Source organism: Branchiostoma floridae, chromosome 13 (assembly GCF_000003815.2).
Source record: "Branchiostoma floridae strain S238N-H82 chromosome 13, Bfl_VNyyK, whole genome shotgun sequence".
Lineage (NCBI taxonomy): Eukaryota > Metazoa > Chordata > Leptocardii > Amphioxiformes > Branchiostomatidae > Branchiostoma > Branchiostoma floridae.
The window spans coordinates 20,439,393-20,459,831 of record NC_049991.1 but is presented as its reverse complement, the minus strand read 5'-3'; the positions used below and the strand labels follow the sequence as shown (position 1 = coordinate 20,459,831).

The window sequence follows — 20,439 nt, the reverse complement described above, 5'->3', positions numbered from 1 at the left end:
CAACCTCTGCTTGGAGAGTATAGAGTATAGTGGGTGGAAGATTTAGAAGCTTAGCCTGCACAGCCCATGAAAACAGTCTGGCTTCCATGCAGTATTAGCCACATCGGAAAAAAAGCAGCCAGTGAATGAAGGAAATTTGATATACCCCTGGGAAAATAATAGTTCCTCTGTTGGGAAAGCATGCTACATTCCGGACTGTTGAAAGACTGGCCAAAAAATTCCTTCCTTACTATAAAAGCTCTCTAAGTCCGGCTTCGGCTTTTTTTTTTACATTTCAATGTGTTGTCCACCAAAGGGAAAGCCCGGGGCCGAAAACAAGCCTGAGTCGAACCTCTGTGTGGGGGGTAGGCATAAAGAAAACAGACCCGAAACCTACATGTTGAAGAGTATGGCTAATGGGCATAGAGAAAATATGACAAAGTAGAGGGCCCGAGAAAACCGGCCTGAGTCAAACATGGAGACTATGTTACGCAAGCGAAAAACCATCGCGTTGATAAGACCGGCTGACGGAAATTGAGGTATGTGAGAGAAGAAGGTCACAATGGGTAACAGTCTTACCTCTGATTAATACTAATAATAGGATTCTTTCTACGACCGACACAAACCCAATAAGTGACGGAAGTGAAAGAAATAAACAGTCGCTAGACATTTCAGGGACTTAAGTTTTTTTTTTTTTTAGTTCTAACCGCTACGGGTTAAACCCACCACGAATAATAGGTACAGTTCAGATGGTAACGTTTCGAAATGTATAAAGTGTCGGCAAATAAATTTCCACGTACAGGCTTTGAGCATTTGATGTCAGCTCATTATGACAATAAATGTAGTTTCTATAGAGTTGCTCTTGAGGAGAAAGGCTGCAGACACACCGCCGTGATCCAGGCCCCCAACGAAGCATTCCCCTGCAACCGTTGTGAACGGGTGTGTCTGTCCCGCATGCATAGGACTGACTAGCCATCAGCGAGCAACGAACCCCCTAGAGAATGGTCTTCGTTCGCGAAGTCCAGCTAAGAAAAAAAGAGTTTCTATAGCTATATCCTCCTCCGACATTTCAATCTGTTTATGCCACTAACTATTAAAGCACCTTCTCCAATTCACTTTATATGCGAAGCGTAGAGTAGAGTTAAAACTGTTTTTAATATCCGTCGGTACTTCGGAAAAAGACATGCTGGGCAAACAGAAACCTACAGAAACTAGTCGGAAACGCTTCACAAATAATCTCCAAGCGGGGATTGTGTCGGAGTATAGTAGAAGCCGCGGCCTGCGAAATCCCGACCACCACTTCTACCCAACATCTGCTTGAAGAATAAAATCCTGAAGTCAGGCCGGGGTCATAACGGGGTCATCGACGGGGTGTCGAACTGGCATGGGGGATAGTGGAACAGTCCAGATATAAAGCTTGTCCTGTGTGGGGTCCACTACCTTTCTCACAGTCAAAACAGTTATATTGATTCGAGTTAAACTTATTTCGTGACATTCTGCAGTCTCTTCGTGAGTTACATCCTGGCAACGGACAAAGGATGGCGTCCCTTGAACGGACAGACTTTCACGTGGCTGTAACAAATATGGTGAAATGATCGATCAACGTGGAAGAGCGGGCGCCTCGTTTATGGAAAATGACAACAGACCGCGGTACACGCCTGCCTTTCCGACTGGATAGCTCCCCAATGTTCTTTGGTATGTAGAACTTCATTCTGAAATGATACAGAGTACCACTCGAAGTGTACCACTCGAAGTATAACACTTGGGGACCTGTTCTTTGAGGAGACGATACTGTTATTGTTAGGCGGGAGGGGGGCTTGTCGAGTTGAGTAGCCGTAGATCTCTACAAGGTCTTACAAGGCATGTAGGAGCTAATCTTGTTTTATAGACGGTCTCTCATCAGTTGATTGTCGCTGTTGGTCTTTGTGGGTTTTCTTGTACTGTAGTTGTAGAGTGCGGGGTATGATTCCATTTGCTTGTGGAATCTTGACTTGTAAATTATGTAATCTAACTTCAGATACCTCTATAAAATATTATATACGCGGGCATCTGGAAGTGTTTTGGTACCACAGATAAAATCTAGTAATAGATCTAGCACAATAGTTGGTTAGGGCGACTCTTCATTAACGATATAGTTTTCGTTTAAGCTACGTAGTTCTGAAATAAATCACGATTCAAGCACATGGCAATTTACTTGAATTTTCAATCCTGGTCTGGTGTCGATACAACCAGGTTTAGCACAGGGCTCGAGGGACGTCCCGTTGGTACTGTATGTACCAGTCACGGGTCACGTGGCTAGGATGCCTGGCTGAGTCATCTTCTCGCCTGCCAAGAAATTGTAATCTCCAAGCAGATCCACGGTGGCGTAATACAGTATCAAACCCACCGTAGGATCTGCATCCATTCGGTTTCCGGTTTCCGGTGCCCGTTTGACTCCCTTTGACCGGCTATACTCCTTGGCCAGCTTTGATACTATCTTATGGCACCGTAGGATCTGCTTGGAGATTAAAGAAATTGAAAGATTTAGCTATCGCCTAGTATAAACAAGTCTCCTCTCCAAGCAGAGGTTAGACAGATAAGACTCCGGCTGCTTTTTGACGTTTTTTTAGTCATTTTCATCGGGCTTTCTGATGTCTCCCGGCCTAGGCCGCGAGGCATAAAGAAAGGAAACGGTATATAATAGAAAGCCCGGGAAAATGCCTAAGCCATAGAAACGTAAAAAAAACATCCGGAACCTAACCTCTGCTTGGATAGTGAAAGAAGTTAAGCTTTCCCACGCGTACGGTCCTTCACATGGTGTTGGTATAACTCTATGTGAGTTTTGTATGCAGTAGACCGATGTATTTCTTGTAAAATGCAGAGGGAATACCCGCGAAATCTAGCCTGCTATCTTTTTCTTCTCGTTTCATAAAATACTTTTGCTGACCGTTTTCAATTTGTGAGTCGCTATACACAAGCGACCAGTTCGTACAGTCTTCAGCCGATACAGGGCATCTAGAAGTAAAACGAAGAGACATGAACTGTCATTTGCTCCCCGTTCTGTAAGATTGCTGTACGAAAGTGCTAGTTGATCGGTAAAGAATGTTTTTTCTGTCATGTATATTTTTTTAATCCGATTGCTGTCTTATTTCAAATGTTGTAAATGCATCAATGTTTTAAAGTTGATTCTGTGACTGATGACGCATTTCATGTGTATATACATGCCAAGTCATCCAGGAATAAAGCTGAATCTGAATCTGAATCTGGTTTACAAAAAAAAAAAGGTTAGCTAGCTAACGTCCAGCAAAAGTCACGGTTTTTTGAGCCCAAATGGTGAAAAAGACGAGAAAAAAAACGACCCAGAGAGTCTCCTATGAAGGCTATCTAAGAAACCTCAATGTCCAATTCCAGATACATGTGTTTGGAAGTCGTGTGCCCGCCCGCGTGGCACATTCCCCACCCCGCTGGGACCAATGCGCTACCATCGTGTGGAGTTCGGAGTCCAGCCAGCTGTCATTTTTACTCTGTGACCGTCGACTGAGTATTGTAGTCGGTCTATGTAATTAGTGTTTTTCATAGAAAACATAGTGTCACACACCAGAAAACGACACAACCGACATAAATCATAATTACGTCGGAGAGTATGTTACCTACGGTCACTGGTTTTTAATTGCAATACAGCTCTATCGCAGTAATAGGTCGAATGGATTTTAATTTTGGATTCAAAATAGTTCTTTTGTCGCCTAATGTGCCTTATAGTGTTTTTAACGTTTTCCGATCATTTGGGAATATAGAACCAAAACAATGACATATTTTTTATTCATTTGTGTGTTGAGCTTTTATCTTTTTGACGAGATTGTTGCCATTACCTTCATTACATACTATAGGAGCAAGGATTTGAGCTTTGTTACGCAATCTGCTACAAATTATTCCAATAAGGCAAACCTTTTTTTTTCAAAAAGAATGGCTTATTTAGCTTAACGTGCCAAGAGAGCTATGGTGAGCTGATGTTGAGAGGTCCTGTTCAATTACTATTCCTTTCCTACTATTGGTCACTCGGTGGTCAACGGTCAGCATTTGCACTTTCTGCATGCAGGTCGTTTGATAAGCAATTGGAGGGCTGTTTCTGACCGCTTCTTTCTTTTCAGATTTTATCTGATGTAATGGGACCTTAGGAGTTAACAGAAATGGCGACTTGTTATGAAAACACATTGTTAGAAGCGCCACGGATTTTATGGACTTACTGTATCCATGTTCTCACCACAATCTTATTCAGGTCCGTTATGAGACATCTTCTGATCCCTTAGAGTCAGCGAAAGTCGTCTGGAAAGCTGTCTAATGGGAGGAATGAGGTAAGATCTTTACCAAGACCACAGTTAATAAAATTATGCATAGACTAGATAGAAGGCGACTCTGACCATTCTCTATTCCATGTACTGTCATAGCCTCTTAACTATTCATATCCATTGTTTCTTTATTTCAATGTTTCCTGCGATCGTGCCGTTCCTTTGCTAGTATTATATAGTAGTAATAGTTTGACAGTGTGCAAAGGCACAATATATTTTTCATGCATATGGCTCTGCCTAGCAATGCAAGGTTTTGAATTGTCTTTATTACATTGTTACAGCGTGAAATGTGCGTTGCTTCAAACAAAATCAAGTCATTACTTTTGTTGATCCCTTCATTAATAATAAATTAATTTCCGTAAAGACAGATTCCAATCTTTCTGAACCTGCAGTTTACGGGTAACACTTAGTTGTTTAAGACATGTCAGTTTACTCAAGAGATTGTCAAGAAAATAGGGAAGCTGAACAAATATTTACCGTCTGTACATCAGAGAAAAAATGAAATCACTTACTCCTACATCTATGTAGCAAATCCCTATTCTACTTTCTGACCGGATTAAGAGAAATGACAGTTTCTTTTGACTGTTTTGATCAAATGTTTCTAAGGAACATGTCTCCTGCCTGCTCCATATCTTAATTCCGTTTGTCGGATATGCTTTTGTGACTGCTTTCCTCAGCTGTCAATCTGTGAATTTGAGCCCTTCTGGCATATAAGTAGTCCACTGTTGTATGTATATTATGTATGTATTTATGTCATACTATATACAATATGCAATGTATGCATACACGTGTCTGTGTCTGCTTCACACCTTACCTTAGGCTTTCTATTTATTTTATTTTATGTGTGGAATGCAGTGTCATTCTTCATCCATTCATTCATTCATTGGCTACAGGTTGCTGCTCAGAGAATACCACGGATGGAAAGGACTAGGAGAGGTATACGTAGTGAGCAAGTATGGTCTAGTTTCGCTCGCGCTGATGGAAGAAGCAGCTGCAAGATGTAGCCAGAATTGAGAGCGTACCGAAGGGCATGGAATTTGAACATAACAAGTAGATTCACAAGACACTGGCTGCAACCAGGATTAACCACTGATCGACTGAACCATATCCAACTTACAAGTTTATTTGTTTATCAAGATTCAACACAGAAGTGTAAGGGGCGAGGGAACAGGTAATGACACCTTTGCCGGCCCTCGCCCCGACTTAAAAATACAAGTGTGATTCAGCTAACGAAATATAGAAACGGTCCATTACTTTTATGTACAACGCAGTTTTGAGTATAATCATTAGTTTCATATGTTAGACGAACACAAACTGTTTTAACGTTTCCTTTTATCATCCTTTACTGCTGGGGTGGCTGGAAAGTTAAGAAATCGGCCAAATAGACGGATAACATGCAAGAGGGGTTTGTCCGTTATAGGAGTACATTTTGCTCAGGTCGGCAAACTGTAAACCTTTAGCGGACTAACTCCTCCGGCGTAGTATCTGTCTAGTTGGCCTATTTCTCTTTCCAGCCGCTTTTAATAGTCACAGCTTATAAATGCACCACGTATTTACTGATAGCGTCTACGAAAATTATCATCCTTTGATATTGCCAAGAAGAGTAAGATATGTATTGTCTGCTTTTCAACACACCTTGTCATGTATGTATGAAAGGAATACGCCTACCTTGTGAAAGATATCGATGTAGTTCAAAATTGATCATCATAATTCAAGGAGCTAAGTATCATAAACAGGTATGATTGATGACTACGCTGTAACGTCTTATTCAATTGAGTAGTTCTTTTGTGATCCATTCAACAGGTTGACAAAATATTTGTGCAAAATCTACTTGTCATGTACTTTTATTTTCCCTAGTAGGGGCAGTCGCCCCATACTGGCCCACCACGGGCGATTGTCCTGTCAGGGCGATCGCCCCCAGGTACTGCAAGGACTGACAGGGCGATCGCCCCCAAATCCTGACAGGGCGATCGCCCCCAAATCCTGACAGGGCGATCGCCCCCAAGCCCTGGCAGGGCGATCGCCCCCAAGCACTGACAGGGCAATCGCCCCCCAAGTACTGATCACAGGGCGATCGCCCCAAGCACTGACAGGGCGATCGCCACCAAGTCATGAAAGCTACAGGGCGATCGCCCCCCAAGTCCTGACAGGGCGATCGCCCCCAAGTCCTGACAGGGCGATCGCCCCCAAGTCTTCTTCACTCTGATGAAATCAAGACGAGATGACTGGACAATTCAGACTTTGTACGGGGCAATCGCCCCCACAAGTCAATATTCCTGGGACTTGAGTCTCTTCAAATATTGCATTCCAATCCAAAATGACTTGATTTTCAAAGAAATTCAGACTTCGTTTTCTGATTATCACGTCGAAAAAATAGGAATAAAATGGATTTTCCTTTATTATTTTGGATTCTGTTCGACGTTGTTTCATTGGGAAAGGCACTTTACACGACTTTCCCTTACGGTGGTGTGACGCCCACCGAGCCGATTGTGATTCAGCCCACCCAATTATCAATTTTGTACAAATCTACGGGCAACAGTGCCGCTAAAACAATCTGCTAAAGGGTATGCCGTTAACCTTGGTTCCTCTCCGTCTCAGTGACTTAATAGTAATAATAGGTTTCTGCTTTTTACTCGCCAAATATCTGAAAAAAAATTTACATTTGTATGTTCATTTATTTGTATGTGACGCCTGTTCTAACAAATTCACTCAATTCAGGAAGGCACTGCCATATCCTGCACATGAAAGTTTGCTTTTGTGAAATAGATAGACAAAACTACCAAACCCTCACGGATGCCTACACGGCCGGCTGTGATTAATAAGACCCACTTGCACGGCTCCAACAATGTTTGATAGCACCCATGGCGCACATATCAAATGTGGTGTACTGGAGGAAGAATTTACACCGCAAATAAATCTTTCACCGACTACCACAGGATACTGTTAAATTTTATTACCTTTGCTTAAGGTAAGATGACACGTGCGTATATATTAAAATCCATTTGAGGTCTTAGCCTCTACCAGGCTCTACAGGGCGCTGGAAAAAGTAATAGAAATTGGACAAATATAGCCAGATAACATGCCAGCAAAGTAAGTTGTTTGCAAACCACACTCATCTGACAGCTTAACTCGTCTGGAATGTTATGTGACTATACTTCTACAATTTCTACCATTTTCCAGCGACCCTTGGAGGCTGGTAGAGGCTAGGAATTCCTCAAACAGACTTACGGAATATGTGTGAATCCACCTTAAGATGTTTGAATGTGTTTTCGGTGTGATCGCCTGTGTGCATGCGTGCCTGTCTGTGAACAGGATAACTTGAGAAGCCTTGGATAGATGCTGATGATATTTGGTAGGTGTGTAGGGTTCGGGAAAACGAAGTTCGATAATGGGCCCCCTAGCGGCTTTCTAAGGTAATGTAGCGTCGTACGATCGCCCCTGCAAAGTTCGACTGTCTTGGTACACAAAATACTGCTTTGGATCCATGCCGGTGGTTAGTTCTGTCACGGCTTGCTTGAAAATCCAAACATCAAAACCGATGTGACCGCGCCCTTACAGACGCCCACAATCCGCCTCCATGTAGAAGTCCGTTGAAGAACCCGAAACAAAAGAGGGTAGCTTTTCGGACTTCGCTACGTTTGTGGCATTTTACTGTGGCGCCTTTGTGTTTTTGTCGCCAAATTGCCCTCGTGATTTCACTGACGTCACACACGGCACAGTTTTTAAATTAAAAGGTTAATAACAATGCGAGATGACGTCAGCACATCAAGCGCGTAGCTAAAAAATATGTTCGTATCGTCATCGAAACAAAGGGCATCATATTACACAAAGGTAAAACTTGACAGAAATAAAGACCAGCAAAGCACAACGATATCAAGAGGACTATACACCAAGTGCATAGCTACATGCAAAAGTATGTTCATATCGTCATTAAAAAAGGACATTACATAAAAGTAAAATTGAAAGCTAAAGAAATACTGACCAGCAAAGCATAACAATATCAAAAGAAGAAAAACACAAAACGTGATAGTTAAAAAAAACTCTGGCGAATATAAGAATTTTCATCATTCGTAAACAAGTAAATTGCAGGTGCTCAAAATCAGACTGGTATGGTAGAACATTGGTTAATCAAATTTTTGGTTTCCTTTGCGGTGCATTGGTGTTCTATCTATATCTATATAGCCGGTATAATCGCCCTTCGGTGTAACACACTAGCTTCGCAGTCACGCGGTGCGGCAGCAGCTGGTTTATTAATATATTACATTGAACGACCCATGACACCTAACATTTGCACATCTATCTGCAAATTCTCTTTGAACTATCCGGTTAGGATTCCCATACTGTGCTTGGTGATAACAAATTCCACTCTACAACAGTTCTGGGTTATAGGAATTTCTGAACACATCAATCCCAGACTGGAAACTGGGTTCTCATTTCGAGTGCTGCTCCCGGCGAGAATTAGCGGATCGTCCACCGATGACCCGAAGCGCCCCCTACATTTGATACACGCTCACGCTCCGTAAGCGCGAGTCGGTTCGGTAGATGGGGGAGGGAACTCTGAGACGAAAAGGTCTTTAAATAACCCTAAAGCGTTACGAAGATTTGCTTCCATGGTTGACTTAATTACTGTTGACAAGAAGGTTATATTTTCAGTAGAGTTCGTGTTTGTGTCTGTGAACACGATAACTCATTAACGCTTGAATGGATCGAATTGATGTTCAGCATGTGGGTAGGTCTTGATGGTACCTCGAAAGGATTAGGTTTAGGGACCCCTATGGGCGTTCTATGGTACTGCAGTGGAACATAAGTTTTGATATCTGGTGTTCTGTTCTGATTGATTGATTTTTTATTTGCACATATAGAAAGTAAATACATGTAGTAAAGATAAATGATACATAAAAATCGTGCGGGAGCAAGGGAGAAGCCAAAAAAGAGCCCTCCTCCTAACAACTACTGAACACAATTCAAATGAAATAATTGAAATGAGAAACAAATCATATCAAAAAGTAATTGAGTAACAAAAATTAGATGATTAACAATAAGGAAAAGTAGCAAGTAACATGAATGAACCTATCTGACAGGGCAATAACTAATCAATAAATAGTACAATAACAAATCATAGATGCATGGCAAAATATTCTATAACATTCTGGTGTTATATCGGTCGCTGATCTGCCATAGGGAAAGGGGGAGGGGGGAGGGTAAGAGCGCAGACATAGCGCGTGCACGGTCACGTGACTGTGAAAACAGACCGTAACGTTACCGGACACCTGTCCCGTGACTCGTCCTATTTCGAACCTGCGTCATTTGCCATGCGTAACTGTAACCGCCGAGGGGTGGTTATTATTTATAGCAGTTCACACAGTGAGTATTTCGCTTCTTGAGAAACTGAGCGCACGGAGCAAGAAGCCGACAGAGGAAGACTCACTTGGGAAGTTAAAGGTATTACCTTCTCCAGAAAGTTATGCTTTGAGCGTGTTTGTCTGCCTGTCTGTGTGCTAACAGCATCTCGAGAAGTCTTGGATGGATCCTGATTATATTTGATAGGTGGGTAGGGGTCAGGAAAACAAAGGTTACAATCGATGATGGGCCGCCTAGCGGCTTGCTAAGGTACTGCAGCGAAACTTCCATTTTTGATATCTCGTGTTCTAGATTCTCTTTGTACACAACCACGTGTTGTACTCTGGTATTTGGATGATGTTGTTGTGTGTGTTGATGTGTCGTTTGGATGATCTTTTGGTGATCTTCTGTGAACTTCCTCGTACCTAGGACAATTCTCTTTTTTATTAGAAGGCCAAAAGCTGGCTACTCGTATGTAAGAAAAACCGGTATATTGCGCCATACGGCAGTTTACTGTGTATGCAATATGAACATGTGTAAATGGTAATCTATAGAGAGCTGCCATCGTCTCACACGTTGGACGGATGCCCAGAGGTGTGCTATAGTTACATCCTTGATCGGGTCGCTCTGCTCTTTATGCCTCTTTGGGCGGGCAAACTTGTGAAAGATTAACGATCTGACGATGTTATTGTCTACCCCTTATGACGTCCCAAGCACGGACGTAATTATATAAGAATATTCTTTGTCACCCGACAACAATTGGGGTTACGTTAGAGAATTAGCTAGCTAAATTTTTTCTGATAGAACAATTAAAAAGGACCTCCCTAGTTGCATGATTTTGGCTTCCAGCGTCTGCGTGTCTGCTTTGAGTTTACCTTTAGAGATGACAATAGCTTCCTCATGACATTAGGTGGTGTATATGTGCCTAACTTGGCCCTAGGCAGACAGATATGCTCGATATTCTTCATTAATAGTTTGATTTCATTACATATTTATTCTTCATAGAGATAGATTTGTTATAACAGCGTCTTAACGAATTGATAATAGAAAGTTTATTTGCAAATTCATGCCCGAAAGCTAATTGCAAGTTCGTTGTAGAAACAGAGATAGGGATATGCATGCGCATGTAGCAATGAACAGTGGTAAACATTATTGTACACCGGCCGGCCGGTGATAGCTGGATAGATGAAAAAGACTGAAAAAGACTGAAAAAGACTGACTGAGATCTCATGGCATCTTATTTGTCCCTATTTGGCCAAATTCTTCTCTTTTGTCATCCAGCTGGTTCGGCTGCTTGAAGACTATCACATACCACTAGGCCAGAAAGATGTCTCCTTTCACAGCTCGCAGTTTCATTAACGGCTGGGAATTGGGAGTCTTTGTTAACTCACAGTTTCATCGATTTTTTTCTAATTACCGGCCTGTTGATAAGGGTTCGCTTGTCAAAAGAGACACATTGTATCGACAGCGAAACCGATCTAATGACTTGAGCCACACGGAAATTGGTACTAGTAAGAACTAGATTACTTTCGCTACAAAGAGCTTTGCGACCTTGGGTAGCAAACAAAAGAAGATGCGTGCGATTGCGTGTTGATTGAATCTTGATGCTTCAACACGAGGTGGATTTAGCTAAAGTCTTGGGACTTGTAACAACGTTTGAGATACCAACCAGTGTGTGTGTTGCACAGTGGTAAGGAACTGCCTATAAACTGGTGGATTTGAATTTTCTGTTGTTGTTCACCTCGCTCCTATGCTACTGAAAATGGTATCGGTAATTTTGCACGAAACGTCGTGGTTCACCGTTAAATATCCCTATACGTATGAACTACATGTACACGGTAAATTTTGTACATTGAACCAGTAACAACGCTCTCAAGCAGCTGGATATGACTTTGCATATGATTTATGAAAATCATATCCAGTTGCTTGAGTAACTGCTATTTGGCATATTCTATATATAACGTTAGTTATAACCCGGACTTCTAGCCTGCATTGACAGTGATAACATTGTACATACATATGATGTTTGTTTTTCTATTTTTGTGTCATGACCATCGGGTTCTGGATAGTCATCTAAAATGAGTGATTCATTTAATTCAATAATATTATTTCAGGTACAACAAAACCAATCAACATGAGCCTACAGCTGCTGCTTCTGCTGTGCACTATCGTCGCCTCCCCTGTAACGTGTAGCTAGTCCTCACCTACTGTGATAATACATAGATTTGATTCTACGTTCTTGAATTCCCACCTATAGTATACATGCTGCTAAACAACTAATATCACTACCATTTCAGGTACAACAAAACCGACCAACATGAGACTACAGTTGCTGCTTCTGCTGTGTACTATGATCGCCTCCCCTGTAACGAGTAGCGAGGATCGGGGCAAGGAGCCAGAACCGAGTCTTCGGGACGCGCTAGGTGCGCTGGGGAGGGTCCTGGACTACTGCGAACGGAACTACCGAGTCCTGAACCTGGATGCTGTAATAGGGATTCGCATGGTGGACGGTGAGTGGACAGAGTTTACACCACATGGGTAAAGTGTGTGTGATACGGTGGGTATAGTGTTTGTGAGATATAGTGTGTGATATGGTGTTTTATGTAGTGTGTGTGTGTTTGAGTGTGTGTGTGTGTCTGTGTGTGTGTGTATGTGATAGTGTGTGATATGGTGTTTGATATAGTATGTGTTCGTGTGAAATATTGTGTGATGTAGGATCCGTGGGATCCATATGGTGGACGGTGAGTTTGTGATACATGGTATGGAACTATAGCCTGGGTACCATCCGGAAAGTAGTTCGCTCCGGCGTTGATTATATACTATATACAGTCTTCATTATTGCAAAGCTGAAGAAGAGTGATGGATGTCACTCGAAACGTCCGGAAATAAATATCCGTTTTTATCCAGTTGTAGAGATTGAATTGTATTTGAATATATACAGTCGCTTCTCGCTCTGACATTCATTATACACTATATACAGTTGCGTCTCGCTCAGACATTTATCATACACTATATGCAATACAGAAGTGAAGATATGACAGGAGCAAACTTCTACTCGGATGGTGCCCAGGCTATTGGAACTGCCCAAGGTGCTGAAAGTTCTGGCGCTGTAAAGTAAAGATTTAAAGATGACTTGAAAAGTCTGCCACAGACTATTGCAGAGTATGTACGTATGTACTTGTGCGTGTTTATTTTTGAATGTATGTATGTATGTATGTATTTGTGAGTGTCTGCATGTGTGTTTGCTTGTGTGTGCGCGCGCGTTCGTGTATGTATTTGTGTGTGTGTGTCTGAGGGTGTATGTGTGTAATGTATGTGTGCATTTATATATGTAAATGTGTTAGTGTGCGCGCTTTCGTGCGTATCATGTTTGTCAGTGTGTGTGTGTGTGTGTGTGTGTGTGTGTGTGTGTGTGTGTGTGTGTGTGTGTGTGTGTGTGTATTGGGGTGGGGGTGTCATAGATCAAATCCAAAACCTAAGTTCTTGCCGACCTAGCCTAGTCTTGGTGCACAGCTTTTATTTTACGCTCCATGATCCTCCTGTAGTGTCGACAACGTCAATAAAACCCACTGATCTCCCGGATGGCCCATATAGGACGCATCAATATTTCTCAATCACATACATCCGTCATTAGACTGTCTTTGGATTGATTAGATACACTATGCCTTCCACCTCATCTGTTTATTTTCTCTTATCACGAGATGATGTCATTAGTATTACGGGCTGTACACAACTTTATTACGTTTTTACTGTTTCAATTTTACGATCAAACCACATTTTATATAACAAAAACACAGCCTCTGCTAATACCATAGCGTTTTATGGACACGAAACATACGTAATACACGATATAAATAATACCATTCCTATTCCTGACTTCTTATATTCAATTCAGCATTTCAAAACTGCAATTTGGCAATTCAATTCGTCATCAGTGGACCTACCATCATTATGGAAATATCTGAATCCATGCCCAGTACTTAAACGAGTGTGAATGTTTATTACTTTGAAATGGTTTCTAAATTTGGATTCTACCTTTGTGTCAGCGTTCTTATGTCTACTGTGCATACAGACAGCTTCTGATACATAGCACAGTCGTTGAACAATGAATAAACTCTATACATATACTATAAAGACAGCTTCTGAAGTATAGCACACTCGTTGGTTGATGAATAGCCTGTACATGACAATTAGATGATTCATTCCTAAGGCAAGAAATGGTATGAGAAGCGCAATTGCAATAGAGAGGTGAAGCTGTCGGTCCTTACACTGAGGACAAAACATTTTTCGTTAGTTAGCAGTCAGATACCACTTTGCTACGGTTCAGAAATCCCCCCTACTCTTGTGCATGGCCGTCTACAGGTGTTTTGTTTACGTTTTGATGTTTTAAATCTGTAGGCGCCTTAATCTTCTCCATACACGGGATTGTCGTATTAGAACGTTAATGTAAATTTATATTGTTTATAGAAGGCAACAAGAACACCAATCCATTTTCATTTTCACCGGTGCTGTCTTACTCATTCATTATCCTGGTTACCTTTCGATTCCTACCGGGGCTCCTTGCACTCGCTGTTCTAAGATTTTTTATGGTGGCGAGTGCAATGAGTAGAAATCGTATGGTACCCAGGCTAGGTATTTATGCAATTTGAACGGATATGTAACTGTGAATACTTTCAACCTTGAACCTTGAACGTGGACATCTTCACGGATGCCTTCACGGGTCGTAATGGATCCTTCTTCTCCACTCAGACTTGTCCTCCATGAGGGAGCGAAGCTCTGCTGTGGAGATGTTACTGATTTGTGTGTCTCTTTTAAGGTTGTTAATGAAGGTTGTACGCATTCTGCCCCTTCTTCTCTTTCCTTCTGTTGGCTCCCCGAAGATAAGCTGGTTGGCTAATTTCAACAGGTTGGGACATTACTAGATAGCATGCCTGAGAAAAGGTGACGGACGTTCACTGAACCGTCGGCTGTGAGTTCATGTCTTGGTTGTGATTTAAGAACCTCGTTATCCCGGAAAACAATATACAAATTAAAATTAACTTGTTGGGATAATACTACAAAAGCACTTTGGTATTTCTGAAGTGGATCGCTAATGATGTCTGACTAGTGTTTCATCATGCATTACGCACCGTCTGAGCGCTGTCTGCTTCCAATAGACACAGTGATTGCTTTTGACATGATAAAAACGTAGTAAATTAGTTTATTGATGAACAGTCTCGGCATTAGGCATGGTACTAGGCATGATCTGTTGCATGTCAAAATATAACTAACAGAGAACAATTTATAATCTAGACTACATTCTGGTACATGTATTTGAATATGTATGCGAATATATTTTTCTGTAGAATACAACTAAGCCCTAGCCTACTTGGAGGCCGGCAATCAGAAAACGCCAGCAATCATCGACCGAGTACAAATAGAAATGGCCAGCAAAAGTGTATTATGAGCCCAAGAAAGGCCCCAAAGAGCCTGCTATGGAGGCTAACTAAGCCCCTTCTCTTTTTTCCCTTTTTTCCCACCTTGTGTCTAAACGTACACACGGCAGAAAATCATTCTTTCTGCATTTGTCAAAAGTCAAACTACTCTCGTGGGCTGTTTTTTTACTTTGTAGTTCTTACTTCTAACCAGAGTCTATTCCAACTACACTGGACCTCTATTAGACATTGTATTTTTTCGCATTTTCGTCTAACGCTGTGCTGCAGTCGCAAGGACAGATTGTGTGAGTTTCTGCTGTTTTGCTGTAAAAAGATACAGTTACAATAACTGAATGTTAATCAACTACAGTACTAATGAGTTTTCATTCCCAGCTTCCTTCCAGCTAAACCTAATTCTCAGATGAATTTCGTGTTTTTGGAGACGGTTAATTGTAAGATTGATTCCATCTGTGGCGACTGTCTGGAAGTCTGTAATTGGAAGCATGCGTCTTCGTATGTTTAGCTGCACCTGAATGCTGATGAATTTTACAGACAATTTGAGATGTTATTTTTTCATATACTTTAAGATAGCAAAGGAATTAATTTTGCCATACAGGCCGTAACGCTGGAGGCATATTACATATCACGTCGAACTGTTCATAGTTTCCCAAACTGTTAACCATGGCCTGTATTCAGTCAGAAAACAAGTCATATCATATCATATGTGAGTATTACGGATACATGCTATGCACTATGAACAAAGAATTAGACTTTCACAATTTGAAACGTTTGATCACATGTTGTGTCACCGTCACATACCCATGACATTAGTCTAAAGCAGAATCTTATCGATTGGTTGATTTACTAGTATTTATTTATTGACTTACTGACTAAACGAATGTTTGATTTATTTGCCGACCGACCAATAGATCGATTGATTTACTGATAGATTGTTTTATCAATTGGTATATCGATGTCGATTGATTAATCGATATTTTAATTGATCAGTCGATCTTTTTGTTAATTATAGATCTTTTCATTTACTAATCGATCTATTGATTGCCTGAATGATTGATTGTTTAATCGGTCGATCGATTGATTGATTGATTGATTGATTGATTGATTGACCTACCCTCCAGGCCAGCTGACCGTGCTGTCCAGACGGATCGAGGCCGGACAGCTCCCCGCTGACCCTAGCCAGGCAAGGCGGGTGGCGGAACTGCAGCGCCAGGCGGCGCGCGTGGCAGACCTCACGCTACCGGAGCTTCAGAAGAACGACCCCGACTACTACAAGCGTAAGTGCTAAGATTTTCATTTCATGCATAACTTCATTATTACTGAATCTTTAACCCATTTGTCAAAATAACAATCGTGTTGTACAAATTTTCAATATTGTCATGCTCATTACTTGACAAATACTGGAGTAAAAGATTAAAAAAATGACAATTCTTGCGTTTGAAGTTACAGTTACAATTGCTGTTGTCAGGTGAAAATTGATGAAGAAGTGTTATATTCATCATCATCATAATGAGTTGTCCTCTGAGGTGCAGCAAGTGAAGTTTGACTTCCAGTACAGGTATAAAAAAGTTAAATACATTTCTTCAAATTGACGAAGACTGAATTTCGAATGTTATTTTTGGGGTGTACTGTACAATCTATCGGCCAGAAGATCAAGAAAACCGTTGTACTTTTTTGCATCATAACTAAATTCTGCGTTTCAAATATAAAGAAATACTGGTTATATTTTGAAAAAAAAAATTATCCCAGCAGATTTGAATCAACTCCGCCTGGAAAATCACATTCACGTACGTAAAACTTTCTCACCCATGAGTTCATTAACTGTGCATCTGTTGGGAAATGCGCAACCACCAGGCGTGTCCTCCTTCTTCTGCACCTAGTTTGATTACTTTTTCTCCAAAGTACATCAACCTCGCTCTCCTGACAACTCAACATTCTTAAAGACCGGAAGTCGTGACCTAGAGGTCAGGGTGAATTCTGGGAAATCCCTGATGGATTCTAAAGCGGGTTGCTCAAGGGCAACGGCAGGTTTGACCTTGACGTCTTCACGCATCGTGAACACCGATGTGAGACCCGGCATGCCGACCCCAATTAAAACTGTATAATGAGGGAATCAGATGAAAGCGGCGAGGGGGACCTCCAGATTGATTAACTTTTACCATTTATGCTTCGGTTACTCAGCAAATTTTTCAGGTCAGTTTCTGGTTTAATTAACTCCCGTGAAATGGCTATAGGACTCAACCAACGCTGAATAAATCGTGGGTGGATTAGAATATCTTACGAAGCTATGGGCTGATTATGAAGATTTTTGTCACTATTTGCGTATACACGTAAAGCCCTCAACAACAGGCTTTTGGTTAGTCTTCTGGTCCTTCTCATGTTAGAATGACCAGGTGACTATGTCACGTGACCTGACGTCCGACGCGGTATCAGTCGACACCAACTTAACCCAACGGTTGTCAATGTTTTGATCAAAACGTATCTATATTTTCTTCTGAAGACACGAAGACAACTACAGAGGTAATTAGAAATCAGACATTTTCTAGCCAATGCAAATATATTTCTCCCATCTTTACAAGTTCTTTCACCTGCAGTATTACCAAGCAATTCCTCTCTAACCATAATGCCCTCCTGATGATACGGTACCGTATGAGAAAGCCATTCATTTATACTAGACAATAGACATGTGCCTCTTGGCCCCGCCCACCAAACCACGTGATACGCCTTAACAAATCGCCTGTACCCTTACACATCTGTCACCGATTCTGCAGCTTGGGCTCTGGGTGATTGACAGCCGCTCTATGACAACAAACCCGCGCCTGTTGGTCCCGCCCACCGTGTCACGTGACACATTCTAACCAATCCTCTTTAACCTTACAGGTCTGTCACCCATCTTGCAGCCTGGGTTCTGGATGATTGACAGCCGCTCCAAGACAACAGACCCGCGCCTTTTGGCCCCGCCCACCGTACCACGTGACACCCCCTTCAACGAGGAGCAAAGTGACGCATGTCTGACAGAGCTTCTGGGAACAGGGTCAGTTACTGTTCTGTTTTTTCTTGTTTGTTTTTTTGTTCATTTGTGTCCTTTTATTCATAACAGTTTCTATACTTTTACTTTTGTATCACATACACACACACAGACACACAGACACACAGGCACTCTCTCTCTTTCTCTCTCTGTCTCTCTCCCTCTCACTAAATTTGCATAGCTCCGATAATCCATCAATACTCAATACATTTTGTATAATTCAAAATGCCCATCGTTAGCAAATATGATCAGTACAGCAAGCTCCTTGGAAATTTAATAGAATTCCAAGTAAATTGACAGAATAGCATCAATCTAAATAAAGACGCCATGTTGCCTCAAATAAAATTATCTTTTACACGTAGCAACTTTCTCAAGGAGGCTCAAGATGCATCGATTTCCTTTAAGTGTACCCGAGAGGAAAAGTAATCCCTCTTTCTGTCTTCAAGGACGATCGGAAGGTCACAGAGAGGCGTGGCGGTTGCCAGTCTCTTAAAACAGTACCAAAATAAGTGGTAAAAATTATTCAAAAACGCAATTCTAAAACTAGCCACTAGGGGACCCAAACTTTTGTCGCTTCTTCCCGAGCAAGAGTTATCTTCTACCCAAATAGCTTTTCAAGAACACGATATACTAGTATCAGATCTGGAGATTCCGCTGCAGTACAAAGGGGAGCCACTACGGGGCCAAAAATCTTCGTATTTTCAGGGGTTTTTTTACGCCCTACCAACACACCAAATATAAAACCTATCTATCCAGCCGTTCTTGTTTTATATTGTTTGCAAACAAACAACAATTCCTGCTGAAAATATAACTTCCTGACTATTTCATAATAAAGGATATGACCACCTGTTGTTCTAGCCTGAGTCAAAGCCTAAGGCCTTAACCTAAATCCTTAACCAGCTACGCCAAGAAACATCACGGATAGAGCAAGCCAGTAAGCTAAAGGTGACGAAACGCGTTATATGTGCTAAAAGGCGACGACCTATTGCGGCACGGCAAAGCATAGTAAATTGCAAAATATATTGTATTAATGTATTAATGTAGATGTGGTACATTTTTACCCGGTGCTGCGCAAATACGGGGTTATCCGCTTGCAGTCTCCCGGCAGACGTGTCAGCTCCATGAAAATTGAAGAATTTGGCCAAATAAAGACAAATACGCTACTATGGGTTTTCAGGAAGTCTTTTGCAGTCTATCATGCGAACTGCAGTTCACTCCTGGGCCAATTAACTTCTACTAGTGAAGACTTTTATTCCTAAGTTGTCAAGACTTTCATTCCTAACTTGGCCAAATCCCCCATTAGTATTCGGCCGGGTGGGAGTCTGGAAGGGACTATTAATGACAATGACAATGACAATGACGTTTATTGCATATTCATGCCCCATTGGGGCTAAATGCAGTCAGTTTGGTACAAAGTAAGTAATCGGAAAGCTATACATATATATTACAGTTTATATGCTTCTTCTCTCTTCTTAAAACATGCGTGGACGAACTTACAGAGTTTTTCCAGTATATCGTAGTTAGATGATGACATAAGGTATTTGAACAGATTTCCCTTCGTCAGGTGCGCATATTTTTTATCTATATGTGTAGCATTAGCGAATGCATTTCGCAGATCTTTGTACAGCGAATTAATACGCCTGCATGGATTTACGACTCTAGAGTTCTAGGGAAGATATCTTTTCATTGACTTCACATTTCATGGATGTGTTCTTTCGGAAATGTTAATGTTTTTGCCGCCTTCTTGTCGTAGGAGGCCTTACAAATCATTTTCCATTCCACCCGTCATGTCGATGGTCTCAGGCAATATAACACGGCCCTGCTAATATTGAACTTCACGCTAAACTGGAAAGGTTCTTCCTCGGGCGGTACGAACATCGGAAATCGATCAAGCTTACTTGGACAAGTAGAATAGGAGACAAGAACTGTGTTTACCGTATCTAGTTATTTCATTTCAATCAAAAACTAAATCATTATCTCAATAAGAAATCAGATAAAATATTAAAGCTTGCTTAAACGATTACTCGTACATGACCTGGTGTTATCCTGGTAATCTCACGTTGATATCCTGGTGCCTTAGATTTGTATTTGTATGATGTCAGTTATGCCATTACGTTCATACTGTATTGTTCATGCCGCAAGCAACTTTGCAACCGATTTGAAGGTGAAATCAAGTTGAAAGTTCAGAGCGGCAGCTAATTTTCTTAGTGGTTTAAGCGAGCATCAGAGGAGTGTGTGATGTAGGATTGGGCTCTAGATCCAATCACAAAGGTAGACACAATTGCACGAAAACGATAATCTCAAAACTACGTCTTTTGTTTCCTTCCTAGCTCAA

At 41.4% G+C, this 20,439-nt stretch overlaps 1 protein-coding gene and 1 long non-coding RNA gene across 2 annotated transcripts; both read left to right on the top strand.

The window, feature by feature from the left end:
• The first annotated feature begins 1,349 nt into the window (after positions 1-1,349).
• LOC118429757 lies at positions 1,350-6,134 on the top strand. Its single transcript, XR_004832778.1, has 3 exons — positions 1,350-1,674; positions 4,235-4,310; positions 5,198-6,134. It is a non-coding gene; the product is annotated as an uncharacterized LOC118429757 (long non-coding RNA).
• Positions 6,135-11,946: 5,812 nt separating this feature from the next.
• Positions 11,947-19,029, top strand: LOC118428637 (UPF0764 protein C16orf89-like). Its single transcript, XM_035838744.1, has 4 exons — positions 11,947-12,154; positions 16,198-16,353; positions 17,957-18,110; positions 19,005-19,029. The coding sequence occupies exons 1-4, from the start codon at positions 11,962-11,964 to the stop codon at positions 19,027-19,029; spliced, it is 528 nt and encodes a 175-aa protein (XP_035694637.1). The 5' UTR covers positions 11,947-11,961.
• The last annotated feature ends 1,410 nt before the right edge of the window (positions 19,030-20,439 follow it).

Coding starts and splice junctions, on each gene's coding strand:
- LOC118428637 (XM_035838744.1), top strand. CDS start 11,962: ATGAGACTACAGTTGCTGCTTCTGCTGTGTACTATGATCGCCTCCCCT. Junction 12,155..16,197: donor AGGGATTCGCATGGTGGACG/GTGAGTGGACAG, acceptor CCTACCCTCCAG/GCCAGCTGACCGTGCTGTCC. Junction 16,354..17,956: donor CGACCCCGACTACTACAAGC/GTAAGTGCTAAG, acceptor TTAACCTTACAG/GTCTGTCACCCATCTTGCAG.